The sequence below is a fragment of the Dipodomys merriami genome, unplaced genomic scaffold, assembly GCF_024711535.1.
Source record: "Dipodomys merriami isolate MVZ:Mamm:240054 unplaced genomic scaffold, mDipMer1.0.p SCAF_12, whole genome shotgun sequence".
Classification (NCBI taxonomy): Eukaryota; Metazoa; Chordata; class Mammalia; order Rodentia; family Heteromyidae; genus Dipodomys; species Dipodomys merriami.
The window spans coordinates 13,848,683-13,866,032 of NW_027202493.1; the positions used below are offsets into that span (position 1 = coordinate 13,848,683).

The following is a 17,350-nucleotide window of genomic DNA, read 5'->3' on the forward strand; positions in this document are numbered from 1 at the left end:
CAATATTTACCAGGGTGTGTGTGCGTGTGTGTGTGTGTGTGTGTGTGTGTGTGTGTGTGTGTGTGTGTGTGTGTGTGTGTGTGTGTTGGTATAGGGGCTTGAAACCTGGGCATGGGTGCTATTCCTCAGCTTTTTTGCTCAAGACTGGTACTATACAACTTGAGCCACTTTTGGCTTTTTTGTGGTTAAGTGGAGATAATAGTCTCATGGACTTTCTTCCCCAGGCTGGCTTCAAGCCAGGATCATCAAATCTCAGCCTCTTAAGTAGTGAGGGTATGTGATGAGAATTTGAATCAGCAGAGTTGAAATTCAAGAGTAGACTTTTCAATTGTGCATTCTTGCCAGCTTCTCCCTTGTTCTCTCCAATTATTCATCAACTCCACTGCATTCCTTAGGTTCCTGCTCAGAGAACTGGCTACTTCTCAGAGAACTGGACACACACACACACACACACACACACACACACACACACACACACACACACACACGCATGCACGCACGCACGCACGCACGCACACACCAAGACCCCAAGTCTTCCTCTTAGTCCCCTAAGGTTTAACTTCCACCTTTTTATTCCACATTGTGGAATAAGACCTATGGTCTTCTTTACAGATAATTTGTATGTCCCTCCTTTCTTCATTTCTAGCATCTAGACTTGTGATCACTACTCAGTAATGTGTGGTTAAATGAATGAATAATGAATGAATGAATGAGAAGGATTGAAGCAATCAGATGAGCATGACTCATCTGGAGAAACAATTACTACCACTGACAGCTTTGAAGACAAGGTTTATGGAGAAATATTAATTAGCTATGTTTAGCTATTGCTGTCTTTAGGCTTATTTTCCTAAAAGAAGATTTTTAATAAACAAAATTAAGACCAAAATAATGCTAGATATTGTAAGGAATTTGGTGTGCATTGATTGAAGGGCTGAAAATTTCCATGTTCATATTCCCTTTTTGTTGTTTGCATTTCCTTTCAAGTAGAGAGTGGGGCACAATCCTGACTATAGTGGGAGCAACTTTGCATTTCTGGGGCTCTGGGACTGCTGTCTTCTTCTGGAATCACCCTCCAGAGCTTGCCATCCCAGCTCTATCCCAATCTCCTGAAAAAGAAGGTGTTCTTTTCAAACTCAGGCCACGCTACTAAGACTGTGGTGTGCCACAACTAAGTTTAGTACCACTCTACTGGTCTGAAATAGTCACCTAAACCACACAGGAAATTATTACCCACGTTTTCCTAGATCTATGTAAGAAAGAGGCTTCCAAACCCTGATATATTTACTTGTTCCAACTCCTCCTCAGTTTGCTTCAGAGCACCTTTTGCCTGCACACGTTTTGCAATACCTCCTCTTTCTTTTCACCACTCTTCTAACATGCTCTTTTACACTTGAGAAACAAGAGCCATAGCCAGCACTCAGCTTAATACACTTCGCCCTACTCAACAGCCAACAGGAAGGGGGTTAGAACAGGCCGAGGAAATATGCCAGCCACCTGTCAATAGTGGATTTCACAGGTGGTCCTTAATCAGGTTTGCCCATCTAAAGAAAAGGAAGACAACTGTTTACCTTTCAGAAAGGGAGGCCACGTCTGGAGAGGCTCTAGAGAGCAGAAAGCTTGTATTGGACTATTGTAACCCATTAGTGTTTTAATCTTGCATGTCTCAAATAACCAGACGCTGCTCATTACTGTTTGGAGAAGAAGTTCCCATATTCCACAGAGTAAATTTTCATAAAGCTAAACATATTAAATCTAAGAATCTGAGAAGAATCCCTTCCTCTATTTTGCTGTTATTGTAATAAAAGGGTATTTTTTAAAAAGAGGGTAGGGTTTGTTCATTTGAAGGCATTTACTTGGCACTTCATTTATTTATTTATTGCAGAGCTGAGGACTAACCTTGAACATGAGTGCCCAATCTCTTACTAACTTTACAAAATGTTAGCAATCATATATAAGTTAACAACATGGGGGGAAGGAGTGAGCTGGGGGTGTGGCTTAATGGTAGCCTGCTTGCCTAGCATGCATGAAGCCCTGGGTTCAATTCCTCAGTCCCCATAAACAGACAAAAAAACACACAAAAAATTAACAGGATCCTAAAATTTCACTGATCAATAAAACTTGAAAACTTCCCTCCACCTCAAAATAGCTAGCTCAGATCAACTGACCTATGTTGTTGATCAGCTAGGAGAAAAGTAGCTTCTCATTCAAACTCTACCTCTTTAGGCTCTAGTCTAACGGGCCTCCAGATGCATCAGAAGGAACAGAGAGGGGCTGGGAAGGTGTGGTAGAGCGCTTGCCTTGCATGCATGAGGCCCTGGGAAACACCCAGGTATCTGGAGTATTTCATGCAACAGGTGTGGACCTCTACCAATACTGAAGTCAGAAAAAAAGGAAGAGTTTCATTGTAATTTTTCCCATAGTAGCACATGGACATGGTAGGTGCTGTGGGTAAATAATATCAAATCTGAGGGACTAAGAATAATTCCTTCCTAGTAGTTTTCTATTATTGCTGTCAATGTGTGTGTGTGTGCGTGCGCGTGTGTGCGTGTGCGTGTGTGTGTTAAGGGGGGACATGCTTATTTGAATGTATTTGACACTTTAAAAAGTTGACAACCCCAAGGCACACCCCCATATCCACCAGGGAAACCTAGTTGACATCTCAGGCCCCCTCGTAACTCTGCAAGTGCTGGGAACTGCCAGGGTCCTCTGTACAGTGGTTACAGCATCAGATGGAGGAGGCCTTGGCAGCAGAGCTAGGACGCCTTCTGGGCACATGGAGCCACAGGGCGCCTCGGCCTTGCTAAGGACTTCGCAGCAGAACTGGAGACTTTGCATGCTGCCTGTGTCCAGCCATCTCACTCCAAGGGACGTTCTTGGTTAGGAAACCGCCTTTGCCCCCTGGCTTGAGTTCTGGAAAACTGATGAAATGGTAACCCACCACCCCCTTTCCAGAGCCTGGCCCGCAGCCAGGTACCTCCCCGCACGCCGCCGATCACGTGAATGACGATGCTCTCATCCGCCGCTGCTATTGGCCAGCGGCTCGGTGCCGGCTGCGCCCATTGGCTGCAGCGGGGGCATGCTCCTGAAAGAGGGTCGGGATGGGACCCCGAGTGGGGGGGGGGATAGGTGGCTGGAAAGTTAAAGAGAGAGGCGCAGCCTGGAGAGCCCGAGTACCGGCCGACGGGGCCGCGGGAGGAGCGGGACGGGCGCACGGACCCCGGCCGCTGTCGCCCAGGGCGCGCCGCTGAGCCCGGCCCGGCCGTCGCAGCCGCCGTCACTGACACCCGCGCGCGCGGATTGTGCGCAGGGCGGGCGTGTCTGCCGTCGGGACTGATGAGTTGTACCCGGTACGTACCTCCCTCAGACTCGATCCCGCGGAGAGGGGCGCACGGGGCAACTCCTCGGTGTGTGTCTGCTTCCAAAACGTTCAGCGTCTGACTTAGAGTTACGCACCGAGGTTGGAACACTCGAAATGGGCTGGAATAAGCTGTGGCTTCCATATACAAGGGCGACCCAGGCACTAGAGCTGGGATGGAGACCCGCAGGACCTTCGTGTTCCCCGGGTGCCGCGAGGAGAGGGAAGGGGAAGACGCGAGGGGTCTGGGGATGGGACCGCAGACACTCCTCTGCGCCCTGTGGTCCTGGGTTCGAATGTCACACAAGTTTCCAACCTGAGCTCTACAACTTCCAAAGGATGTCTCCAAAATTGAGCAGTGTGTGTGTGTGGGGGGAGGGTCAGGTTGGTGACAAGTCGCCTGTCTGTCTCTAGACCTCCGATTGCCCATTAAAGAGCTACCCAAGAAAGATGTTTCCAGCAGGGAGTCCGGTGGCTCACGCCTGTGTAATCCTAGCTACTCCGGAGGCAGAAATCTAAGGATCAGTGTTTGAAGCCAGCCCGGGCAGGAAAAGTCCATGAGACTCTTGTCTCTTTAGCCACCAAAAAGTCAGAATGGAACTGTGGCTAGGAAAGGCGCGGGGACAGCTCCCGGGTCCTGAGTTCAAGCCCCGGTCCCGGCACACATACCAAGCAACAACCAAACAAAAAAAGTCTCCAAACCTTAACCACTGTAAAGTTGCGCTTAATGTTCTCAACTTCTTTGCTGCAAACACACGCAGCACACGTGAAAGTCTCTCGGGTCGCCGAGGAAGACGTGACACCGGGGTGACCAGGTCGTGGGCCAGGGGTGGGGCGGACCTGTTGCGGGGGGCGGGGGGGGGGGCGGGTAGGCGGCCCGCGCGGGGGTGCTCGTGCGGCGCGCTCGGGCCCGGGTGGCCCCGCCGCCCCGCCCCGCCCGGGTGTGATAAACTTGAACTCCGCCTCCTCGTCTTCATCTTCGGGAACACAGCCCGGCCTCCCGGACACACCGACGCTCACGTAGTCGGTGGCCGTGGCCGCCGCCCCCTGCCACCTCCCTCCGGGCTCTCCGATGCGGCCAGCCGGCTGGAGCGGAGGCTTCCCCGCTGCGGGAAAGGTGGGTGCAGCCGAGGCTGAAAAGCAGTGCGTCCAGGGTGGGAGCCACTGACGCGCAGCCTAGACGTGCTGGCCTGAGCTGAGCGGGGCCGGGTCTGCGAGAGGAGACGCCGCCGGTGGGATCCTCCTGCTTGGAAGGCGCCGGCTTGCCCTGGGAGCCCAGAGAAGGGGTGTGAGGAGGACAGGAGCTGCAGAAGAGGGGGTGAGGCCCAGAAGGATAGGGCAAGATTGGGAGCCCGGATGGGGCTGGGGGTGGGGTGGGACGGGGGACGGGGGGGGGGCATGGCTGCTTGGAGAAGTTGGGGTGTTCTGAAAGGTAACAAGGGTGAGGGTGTGTGGCTGTCTCCCAGAGAGACCTAGGGTCCTGGAGAAAAGTTCCAACTGCAGGCTGGGAGCAAGAGGAGGAAGAAGGAAATGGCTCCTTTGTCAGAGTTGTCCAGGGGCCAAGACTAGAGTCCGGACAGCTGGAGGCTTTACCAAAAAAGTAGAGTTGAGGTATTCAGGAGAACATTCCTGGGCATGGAAAGACTTTCGGGCATTATTTAGGGACACACAATGTCAGAGCTAGGCTGGAGACGTGGCTCAGTGGGAATGCACTTGCAAGGCCCTGAGGTTGAGGGTTTAATTCCTAGCACATCTCACACACACACACACACACACACACACACACACACACACACACACACACACACACACACACACACACACACACACAATCACTGGAGGGAAGGCAAAGGAGACGCCTCAAGCTCAGAGAAGTTGAGTTAGTTACCCAAGAGGCACAGAGAGGTGAAAAAGTACTTAGGCCGGTTCTCTGATGACACTCAGACATTTTTAGATGGCAGTGTCTGTCCCATTTAGACTTCCTTCCTTATTAAATGGCTTTATTCAGATACTTATCGCCAAGATACTTTGGACAATGGGGGTGGGATTCAGGCTACAAATAATTTTAAGGCTGCAAATAAGGTCCCCATAGTCGGTGTAGAAAAAGGAAGAGGTGTTAACTTTACACTGTATGAGCATTTTCAGAGGTAATAATCAATTGCAGATGTGTGTTGCATGTGGGTGTATGTGTCGCCTAGTATTATACCCAGATTATGAATGACTACCTATGTAATTTAGCAGTTTTCAGTGTTGCTGGTGGCTTCTTATGTCTGACTTTTCTGTGGTGAAAGTGGAGAGAGAAGAAAGAGAGAAAGAGAGGGGGGAGAAGGGGAGAGAGGGAGAGCGAGAACAATGTCTTGACAAGAAAAAAAATACCACCTACGTTCTATAAAACACACAGTCAGAGAGTCAGCTGTCTAAAACTACAAAGGTCATGGAAAGGTTATTTTCTGTGCAGGTCGCTTTTTTGTTTTCACAAGAAAAAGCACCATGCTGTCTAAACTTCAAGTCAGCTGTCTTGAAAAATGTTGGAGCAAAGAGACATTTCTCCAAGTGATCCATGTGTCTTTCAATTTTCATGACTATTAGTATGTGTTCAGTTGAGCTAGGAACCCTGGAATCCACCCCAGGGCATGGGTCAGACCCTCATGGGGTACAGCTGACCTCTGAGGTACCCCTATGGGAGTCAAGTGCTTGAGATCCCCCCTAGCCTGGAGAACGATTACTCATATTCCCATGTTTCTGGTCTGCAGCTGGTGTGCAGCTCTTGTGTCATTCACTCTGTTGGGTCAGATGTGTGTCTATCCTCCCTTCCCTCCCCCCTCAAAAGGAAGAACTTGAGTAGCTAAAGAGTCTGTGGGGGAAAGAGGTCTGAAATGCAGCCTAATGCATCCTGCAGGGGGTACTGGTCATCTTCATGCCATTTGTACCCAAAGCACCTGCCCAGGGACTTAAGAGTATCTCCTTGAGCTGGTGGCTTACACCTGTAATCCTAGATACTCAGGAGACTGAGCTCTGAGGATTCTCGTTTAAAGGCAGTCTAGGCAGGATATGTCTATGGAGACTCCTATCTCCAATTAATCATCAAAAAGCTGGAAGTAGGGCTGGGAAGGTGGCTCAGTGGTAGAGCGCTTGCCTTGCATGCATGAGGCCCTGGGTTCGATTCCTCAGCACCACAGAAAAAATAAAAAAGCCGGAAGTGGCGCTGTGGCTCAAGTGGTAGAGTGCTAGCCTTGAGCTGAAGAGCTGAGGGACAATGCCCAGGCCCAGAGTTCAGGCCCCACGACTGGATCAAAAAAAAAAAAAGCTGGAAGTAGAGCTGAGGCTCAAGTGGTATAGCACTGGCGTTCAACAAAAAAAAATCTAAAGGACAGTGCCCAAGCCTTGAGTTCAAACCCCAGTAACACACACACACACACACACACACACACACACACACACACACACACACACACTGATTACTGCCTTGTGCCTTTCTGATGCTTACATGTAGTTCTTATAGGTTGTAGATGGTGGTCATCTCTGTCTAACAGGAACTTTCTGAGCAAGTCAGGAAAGCCTACTATAAACCAGCATCTAGTGTCTTGATTCTTAGAGAATGGTCATATCAATAAATATACATCTACTGTGAGGACAGGTAAAGTGGTTGACAGTCACATTATTCATCAGTGGAGATCACAGGACTGAACTGAATGTCGTCACTTGCAGTTATGGTGACACACAAAAAGAGTCAAGGAATTTTGGGCCAGGGTTGCTGATGCAATTCCCTAGGGCAATAATCCAGTGGTAACTTTTGGAACAAATGTAGCCTTACTTTAACCTTTCATTGAAAAATCTCTACTTATTTGTTTGTTTGTTTTATTGTGCCAGTACTGGGTACTGTTCCTTAGCTATTTTGCTCAAGGCTGGTGCTCAACCACTTGAGTCACAGCTGAAAAAGTCACTTCTGACTTTTTGGTGGTTGATTAGAGATAAGGGTCTAACGGATTTTCCTATCTGGGCTGGCTTTGAACCTTGATCCTCATATCTCAGCTTCCTGAGTAACTAAGAAACTAAGATTACAGGCTTGAGTAACCAGTGCTTTGAGGGGAAAAAAAATGCCACTTGAAAATACTAGCGGAATTGTTTCTTAGCTCTGGCTGACTGAGAAGCTGGCCTCCCTACAACCAGTTCCACTGGTTCTCCCAGCTGATGACAAAAGGGGTCCTAAGGGCAAATTCACACCACTGACATCCAAAGGAACAACTTTACCCAGCTCTTCAACTCACCCTAAAACAGGATCAGAATTTGGGAAAGTGTTTTTAGTGTATTCCAAGTAGACAAGCTTTGCTCTGGAGTTCGGGCTCCACCCAATCCTGAGTTTCTAAACCTTTTTCTAGTGAGCTGCTTCTAAGATGCCCAGGAACCTGTGGCTGGTTTGTGGACTTGATGGAGGTGCAGAGAAAATTTGCACTTGACCCTGTGCTAACTCTGGCCAGAGGAAAGCAGCTAGTCCAAGAAGAAACCTCAGTTCCCTGGACTTTTCAAGGATGAAAAATTAGAGGGTGAGGAATGGGCTGTGTAGGATTGGTTGTTTGGTTTTAATACATAAAATGTACCTGTATTAAAATTTGAGATGAAGGTAAAGTTCCAATACGCTCTTAAATAAAAATTTGCCATGGGGCAAGAATAACAAAATTCAAATTATTAGTAAATATTCAGGATTTCCCCCCCCCCTACATTGATCCTCTCTTGTCATCTTATCCAAATCAGTCAGAATTTTCCTTTCCAGAACAATTGTGTGGGTAAAAGAACAGTTAATAGCAAGTAAATTTGCCCTAAATTTTTTTTGTTCAATTGACTTTTCTAGAGGGAAAATGGGAAGGCAAATATCCTTTAAAATAAATGTTTATGTAACTACATTACAGCTATACCTTATTTTATTTTGTTTCTATGTTTCTCCAACTGTCATGGCCAAGTACTTCTTGCATGCTAAGAAGTAGTTTTTGTTTTGCTTAGCTTTTTTTTTTTCTAGTGTCAGTAATGGGACTTGAACTCAGGACCTCTGGTGCTATCCTTTAGCTTTTTCACTCAAAGCTGGTATTCTACCACTTGAACCATATCTTCACTTCTGGCTTTTGGTGATTAATTGGAGTTTCTTGCATTTGTCTGCTCAGTCTGGCTTTTAACTAAGATCTTCAGATCTCAGCCTCCTAAATAACTAAAAAACTAGCTGGTATGAGCTCCCAGAAGTTCCTATTCCTACTTCTTAAAACAATTTCTGGCTGGGAATGTGGCTTAGTGGTAGAGTGCGCTTGCCTAGCAAGCATGAAGCCCTGGGTTTGATTTCTCAGTACCACATAAACAGTAAAAGCCCAGAGTGGCCCTGAGGCTCAAGTGGTAGAGTGCTAGCCTTGAGTAAAAGAATCTTAGGGACAGTACCCAGGCCCTGAGTTTAAGCCCCAGGACTGGCAAAAAAAAAAATAGTTGTGGCAAACTTTTAAATATTTAAATTTCTTAAAGATTTATTATATATGATTAAAGAAGCAATGTTATCTTAGAAAGCCTAAGAAAACAGAAAACAAGAAAAACAATTTCTTGAAATCTTGTCACTTGTATATTCTGACACCTCTGTATAGTAGTACCCTTATCTACAAGGAATATATCATAAAACTGGTGAATGCCCAGATCCTCAGATAGTACTGAACCTGGTGTGTATGCTGATCATTCCTGTATGTCCTACAGTGTCCTACATGGCCTCAGAGTTCATCTGTTTTTCCATGTTATAGTCCAGGTGCTGCCTTCATATCACTACGCTTGTGCTTTGGAGTCATTATTAAGTTAAATAAGGGAAATTTGAATACAAGCAGCAGTACTCCCAATCATTTGTCTGCTACCCAAAATGGCTAGTAAGTGATTAATGGGCAGGTACCATATACATGTGGATTCACTGACAAAGGCATGGTCGGTCCCTTGATGATTCATGCCTGAGGTAGGATGGCTTGTGGCTACCTTAACAACTATGAACTGTTTACTTCTAGAACTTTTCACTTGGTGTTTTTGGACTATGGCTGATCACAGGGGACTGAAACCATGGAAAGCAAAACCATAGAAAAGGCTGGGGGGGGGAGGGGAAACTACTGTGTCTATGGGCTTTTTTTATATATATCTATTAATTTCTCCCCATAAGTCTGGCCTTTATGTACAATTTTATCTTCTCCATTTTCCTACTAGCAATTTGTTATAAACTTTCCCCAGGTCATGTAAACATTTCACAAATAATGATTTTAATTACCTAAGATGAAATAACAGTGATGTGGTATATAGTTGATTATCCAAGGCCTATTAGTGTCATTTTTTTTCTTGTTCTTTTTTCTCAGTCATGTTCCATTGAACATTTTCATGTGTTAACTTCCATGAACTGTTAAATTATTTCTTTAAGATGAATACTTACATGTGATACTGGAACAAAAGTGATAGAACATTTAGAAAGGTTATATCAATTTAGAGTAATAACATTTTTATTTCCTTTTAGAAGTCTTTCCTAATTCAACAGGTAAAACAACCATCATTTCTAGTTTAAAATTTCTTAGTTTAAAATTTCTTAATTTAAGGACTGGACCTTTTTCATATTTATGGGCCATTTGTAAATTTCTTGTGTGAATTTTACCATTAATATTTTTCACTCTTGTTTCTGTTGTTGCTTTATAAGAACTCTGAGCCAGGTGCTGGTGGCTCATGCCTATAATCCTAGCTACTCAGGAGGCTGAGATCTGAGGACTGATGTTCAAAGCCAGCCCTGGCAGGAAAGTCCATGAGACTCATCTCCAATTAACCACTAGAAAACCAAAAGTGGCACTGTGGCTCAAGTTGTAGAATGCTCATCTTGAGCTGAAGAGTTGAGGGACAGTGCCCAGGCCTAGAGTTCAAGCCCCATGACAGACAAAAAAAGAAAAAAGAAAAAAAAGAACTCTGTATATTACAGCCATTAAGGAAACAATGGGATTTCCTCAGAAACATTAAAAATAAAATTACTGTCTGACCCATCAATCCCACTAGAGGATATGGGTTCAGAGAAGGTGTATCTGAATATTGGAGATTTCTACTATCATATTCACTGTGATGTCATTCTCAATAACTGAGATACGGAACCAACCTAAGTGTCCATTGTGGGAGAAAGAATAAAGCAATTGTGGCATATAGACACAAAGTAATTTTGATCAGCCAGAGGAAAGAATGAAATCTAGTCATTGGCAGAAACATGGAAATAAGCCCACAGGACAGAATGTTAAGTGCAGTGAGCTAGGTGTAGAAAGATACTGAAGCCATCGAAACAGGGAATGAGTGGTTGGTGGCTTCGAGGGCTGCGTATTTAGAGGGCCAAGGTTGGTAATACTGACTGAAGGACTCAACATATGGAACATTTATGTGCCTCTGGAAGAATAAATTGAAGAGATCTACTGTACACTGTGGTGATTACAGTTAACAACAATAACAACTTGAAAAATGCTTACTGTATACACACACACAATAATCAATGTATTAAATAATGCATATATTAAATAGTTTGGGGCATTCTAAAATGTATACATATGTCAAGTCATTATGTCATCCTCCATAAATAAGTGCAACCTTTACTTGTGAATTGATAACAGAAGCATTTATCAAAGTGTGCTCCTTTGTACAGCTCTGTATGGAAACACTCTGCCAACAAAGGGGGTTCCTTATATAAGTTTGAGATATTTTGTAAATAATATGCCATTTTTATTATCCTCTGTGGCACAGTAGTGTCATGATAGGTAAACCTATTAATTTGTTTTGGAACGTAAGTTCTATACTTTTTTAAATCTCAAATATCCTCCTATACTCTCTCTGTCTCTGTTTGTCTGTCTGTCTATCCGTCTCTCTCTCTCTCTCACACACACACACACACTCAATTTTCCTGAACTGTATGTCCTGTGAGAGAACACTAGGCAGTGACCACAGATCAAGGAAAGTGTTTGCCAAGTGTCTGCTGGAAGGAGGGTTTGAATATCTGTCTGATCCCTTTGTTCTTTTCTGTCTCCTCCCTTTTGCAGAGTTCTAACCTATTCATCTAACCCCATGATGGCCGTGGATATAGAGTACAGATACAACAGCATGGCCCCTTCTCTGCGTCGAGAGCGCTTTGCATTCAAGGTATCCCCGAAGCTGAGCAAGCCCCTGAGGCCCTGCATTCAGCTAGCCAGCAGGACGGAAGCCGGTGGAATGGTGACCCCAACAGTCCCTGAGAAAAAGGTGAAAAAGCGGGTTTCCTTCGCAGACAACCAAGGGCTGGCCCTGACAATGGTCAAAGTGTTCTCAGAATTCGATGACCCATTAGATATTCCATTCAACATCACCGAGCTACTAGACAACCTGGTGAGTCTGACGACAGCAGAGAGCGAGAGCTTTGTTCTGGATTTTTCACAACCCTCTGCAGATTACTTAGACTTTAGAAACCGTCTTCAGACCAATCATGTCTGCCTGGAAAACTGCGTGTTGAAAGACAAAGCCCTCGCAGGGACCGTGAAGGTTCAGAACCTGGCCTTCGAGAAGATTGTGAAAATCAGAATGACATTTGACACTTGGAAAAGCTTCACAGACTTTCCTTGTCAGTATGTGAAAGACACTTATGCCGGGTCCGACAGGGACACGTTCTCCTTTGATATCAGCCTCCCCGAGAAAATTCAGTCCTATGAAAGAATAGAGTTTGCTGTGTGTTATGAGTGTAATGGCCAGGCATATTGGGACAGCAACAGAGGCAAAAACTACAGGATCATCCGAGCAGAGCTAAAAGCCACTCAGGGAATGATGGAACCACAAAATGGACCGGATTTTGGAATAGCCTTTGACCAGTTTGGAAGCCCAAGGTGTTCCTATGGTCTATTTCCCGAGTGGCCTAGTTACTTAGGATATGAAAAGCTAGGGCCCTACTATTAGTGACTGCAGTTGGCAGGCAGTGACACTGATCATGGAACGGAGAAGCCAGGAGAAGCGCAAAGTTGAACTGTCCCTTAGGCACGGTTTTTGCAAAGAAAGGGTCCTGCACAGTTTTCTTCAGTCAGCAAGTCCAGCAGCTTTAGATCACAGAACTGATTGCTTGCTTAGAGGTTGTTTGCACTGGTCCATTTTGGCACCCAGGGTGGCCACAAAGGAATAAGCAGGATGGTTCCAGAAGGGTCTGGAGAGAAGCCATGCCTGTGGGCAGTGCTGTGGAAGCTAGAGGAGGAGTTTGAGTTCTCTGCACTCCCAGGTGAAAAGCAGCCCCTGGAAATTCTCTCAGTCCCCAGCCACCCCTGGGCTGGGGCTGGGGGTGTGGCGGAGCTGTTACCATTCACTTTGGTGTGTCCACCAGCAATTATTTCTTCATTGTTGCTGCTATTCGGTAAACTTACCTCTATGTTGTGACCCAGTGGCCTGATATTACTCATCTCTAAAACAGCTTCTGAAGAGAGATGAGATCTGCTTCTTTTGGTCCAAGTTCCTTTTTTTTGTTGTTGTTCTGTATTTCATTTTCTCTCACAGTTCCTCTGATGTTCAGGAAAAGATAACAAAAGGCAAATACACAGCCTATGACTAAGAGAGGCTTTGGCTCTCACCTCTGACCCTAAATATATACCCCAACAGAGAACCACACCTCAGTTGTTGGAAAGCCACTGGCTCCTGAGTGGTGTCAAAGATTGGAGAGCTCTGAGCAGGACAGTCAAGAGATTCAGCTTTCCTTTTGGCTTTGCAAGGAGCTCTCTAAGCACTCTGAGTCACAAGAAGGCTCAGTGACAAGATTGGTTTTCACTTGCTTGGCACATTTGCAAGCCTCATTCTTCTTTTACAAAAAAAAAAAAAAAAGGAAAGGAACTGTAGCTCTTCTTTCTTGAAGAGTTGTCATCGATGTTAACATTTGCCCATCCAGCACACCCCTGCCGCCTTTGGAACTTGCTTAGTTTCATTTTGCCTGTGATAGACAATATTTGGGACACTTTACAAACACCTGGAAGATGTCGATCTGGGTGTTTTTATTTATGGTGTGTATGCAAGATGATAGGGGAGAAAAGCCTCCTAAAGTTCCCATGTGTTATTTTAAATATTTGCCAACTCTGAAATGTCAGAGATTAATTGTTCTTCACCATATCGGACCTAAAATGTTTTGGTGAATGCCAGTATAACTCCTGGATAATTCATGGTTGGATGGGTCCCCAAAAACCTGTGATTTCTTTTTCTAGGCAAGATTGGTTTGTACTTAAGGGTGTTTGAAAAACATTTTCCATGTATATTTGTAGATTTTTTTTAAATTCGTTTTGTTGTTTTGTTTCGGGAGTTTGGCTAAGTGACTTTTTTTTTAATTCTCTTTTTTTTTCTGGATCTTAGCAAAATAGTATTTGCTAAGGCGTATGGGAAAAGGGTGATAGTTTCCTGGAGTCGAAGGCACAGCTCTGAACTTGCCTGGCACAGAATCCCATGTTTGAATTTTTCCAGATAAATTAGAAAAGAGTGCCAGGTTTTTGTGGCTCTGTATATTAAAATCAGGCAAGTATTGAGTGCCTTGGCTTAGAGAATTTTGTGGTTAGTTTTTCTTTTTTTTTTTTTCTTCTAGTTTTGAACTTTAGAGTGTTTGAATTTTTTAAATGCTAAGTGGTATTCCATGTAATTCTTATTCCTAAAACTGGTTGTTATTTGTGTGCAATCCAGTGCTTTAAGGTTTTTGGTGCCTCTCCCAAGTAGGTAGTCCTCTAGGAATACATAATAATGTCATTTATGGGGAAATCACACTTGTATCTTTTACTGAAGTGAGCAGGGTTGTGTCTTACCTGAGCATATCATACAGGAAGTATGCAGACAGACTTGAAATGCTACAGATTTGGTGATCAGAACTAAGAGTAGCATAATTCTAAATCAAATGAAAGCAAAACTGGCCAAGAGGTCCCCCCACCATGCTAGGAAGCAACAGGTACACTGTGACTTGCAGTTACCAGTCTAAGCATCAGTCTATGTTCAGAGGAAAAGGGTTTCAAGTAACTTCGGTTTTATGTGATAACTCATCTTTAGACATTCCCTTGTCAACATTTGAAATATGGTAATTCAGTGACAGTATTGCTCCTAAAACAACCACAGATCCTACCTTCTAGTTCTTTTAGCATACCTGGGGTTTGCACTCTACTGCTCAGCTCCAAAGGCAAGTCTTTGGCCTGCGTGAAAGACTTCTTCCCGATAAAGAAGGCAATCAATATGTCCCATGCCTGGGGAATGTTAAACTCTCCCTTTAGTTCACCATCATGGGAAGACATGCACTTAAGGTGACAGGCTCCTGAGTTAGGACTGCACTAATAGCCTGACCTGTCAATTGCCATCACACACCTCTTGATTATGGTGATGAATGGATCTCTTCCATCTTAGTGTCCTCCCCGGCTGCCCAGAAGGGCCAACCATCTGTCACTGTGCCATTAGCTAGAACAATATTGTCAGGCCCCTGGTCTACACATAGGGGACCAACTCCGTTTTCCTTTCATATTTATTACCCAAAATGCCCTGCGGTGCTTTTGTAAACTGGGTGCAATAAATAAGTGAACTACATTAAAATATAATAAGCTTTATATTTCTTGGGAGATAAGCATATGAATGTTTTTAAGTTTTCATGTTATAGGACAGCCAATGGGGGGAAAATGGAGCTCTGCATCAGTTGTAAAAATTTATTTTATCTCTAAGATTTCATTTCAATGCTGATAAATCATGAAACTTTTGTGTATGCTGGTACTGGAGCTTGAACCCAAGATCTGCGTTCAAGGCTGGCATTCTACCACTTGAGCCATACCTCCATTCCCAGGTTTTTGTTGGTTAATTGGAAATACAAATCTCATGGACTTTTCTGTCCAGGCTGGCTTCCAACTGCAATCCTCAGATTTCAGCCTCCTAGACAGCTAGAATTATAGTTGTGAGCCACCTCACCCAGCTAAAACATGACATATTTTTTAGATGTACATATTGAACTGCTTTATGGGGTTTTGATCTTTGTATGTCCCAATGTATTTTAACAATGAGCATGACATCATTTCGACATCAGACTTCCAATAGGTATTATGTGCTCTTCCTTTTAAATGTGGCCTTATGGTCCTAATGACATCATTATGCCATTATTATGTAATCTTTCTCAATGGACAATGAATGAAACCTTGGTTATCTTTCATTTGTTTCTGTTTTTAAATTTTCTTCAACTGGATGCTGGCTGGTGGCTCATTGTTCTGAAGGGATGTAGATCTAATGTGTCCTGACAGGATTGTTGAATTTGGAGACAAGAGATAAATGGATCTTACTGATAAATGGGATCTTATAGGATTTCCAAAAGACAATTTGGCAGCTTAACATAGTTTCCTGAAGCTGGGGGACAGAACATGCCAGGGATGGGCGGTTTCTCCTGGTGATAGTAGGGAAGCATGACGGCCCATGTTGTGAAATTGTGAATCATAGGAGTTGTGTTGGTGGTTCCTAGAAAGCCTGGGAGAGGCAGCTGTGGGAAGACAAAGTCTCACTTTTATTACAGTGTGAACATACAACCCAGACTTGTCTTCAGTTTATACCTAAAAGTGCCTTGTCAAGAAATTTCTGCATGTTTATAAGAATTAAATATTTTTGTACACAAAGTTAAAGGAAAAATGCACTTTAAAAATCACAAGAATAGATATTTTGTGTGTGATATGAGAGTGGTTTGTATCTATCTCAAATGCAAAAATGTAATAAAGATAGAAACAAAATGGAAATTTCTATTCTTTTAAGAATTCTTGTTTATTGTTTTGATGCTGGTTCTAAGGCTTGAACTCAGGGCCTAGGTGCTGTTCCTGAGCTTTAAAAAATGTTATCTTAGAGAGGGGCTGCAGTTACGTAAGCCAGGTAAAAAGTACATTTCCTTTTGGACAATGTCACCCCTTCCCTCGCTCTCTCCCAGTTTTTCCCTCCCAGTCCCACCCACAAGTTGTATAGTTCATTTTCAGCATAGTATCCAGTGAGTACCATTACTGCAAACTGTCCTATTCTTACCTCTAGAGGAAGGAGCAATATTTAAAACCAGTGTGTTTTCACATTCACCTTGGGTTTCCAAAGGTTTATATCAGATAGCCAGAGTAAAGCAGTAGGAGGAAGTAAAGGAGATCACTATGTTTTAAGCTGTCTGGACAGCAAGGGCTGGACACAGATTAGAGCATCATCATTTAAAAGGTTTCAGTCCAGCATTGTTCTCCAGCTGGTTGAAATCATCCAAGGTCAAGTCTCTACTCTCTCCCTTGCTTTTGAAGTATAGCACAGACAAATATATTAAGACATGTATATATTCTGACATGTATGAGTAAACTATCAGCAACATAGAACTGCTTCATCAATCTGTAACCAACAAAACCAGTCAGCTCCCCTATGTATTGGAGAGAAGACATTGACTCTAGGTAAGATTTTTAGAAATGGTTTACTTCAAAGTTCAGAAGAAATGATGGGGGAGTTGAGGCAGATGATGAGGGACCCCAGGACACCTCACATCCTTCAGCCCTCTGACCCCTGGGAGTCTGTGATCGCTCTTCCACGAAGGGTAGAGTGTTTGAAAGTGAGCAGAAAGGGAAGATGCAAAAGTGAGTTTCTTACATTGTTATCTTTCTTGAAACTTTTTTTCTTTCTGAATTATTGAAGATTAAACCAAGGGCCTTATATGCATGAGGCAAGTGGTATACCACATGAACCACCTCCCTCATACGTTTTAATTTTGTTTCTAAGATAGGCTTTTAGTAACTTTGCCTGGTCTGGTCTCTAACTTCATCATTCTTACACCACAGCTGGATTGTAGGCATTCACCACCATACCTAGCTTCTCAGAAATAGTTGAATACAGAAATGGGAAGGGGATGGGGTGACAGAGGTCTTCACCAATGTTTAATAGTTTTCACAACCGTTACCCAAGTGGAAAAATGAGTTTCTCATCTCTGAGATGGTGGGAGTAAAAAGATTGGAAAGAAAAACCACTTTT

At 44.1% G+C, this 17,350-nt stretch overlaps 1 protein-coding gene across 4 annotated transcripts; it reads left to right on the forward strand.

Annotated features, from left to right (window-relative positions):
- Window positions 1–3,203: 3,203 nt before the first annotated feature.
- Window positions 3,204–16,086, forward strand: Ppp1r3b (protein phosphatase 1 regulatory subunit 3B). Of its 4 annotated transcripts, none has more exons than XM_070016262.1 (2): window positions 3,204–3,347; window positions 11,413–16,086. In XM_070016262.1, exons 1-2 carry the CDS (start codon window positions 3,334–3,336, stop codon window positions 12,293–12,295), a joined length of 897 nt encoding a protein of 298 aa, XP_069872363.1. In that variant the 5' UTR covers window positions 3,204–3,333; the 3' UTR covers window positions 12,296–16,086. The 4 variants fall into 4 exon arrangements, with proteins under 4 accessions (XP_069872363.1, XP_069872365.1, XP_069872367.1 ...); XM_070016264.1 differs by lacking the exon at window positions 3,204–3,347 and adding an exon at window positions 4,348–4,472; XM_070016266.1 differs by lacking the exon at window positions 3,204–3,347 and adding an exon at window positions 4,588–4,673.
- Window positions 16,087–17,350: the final 1,264 nt, after the last annotated feature.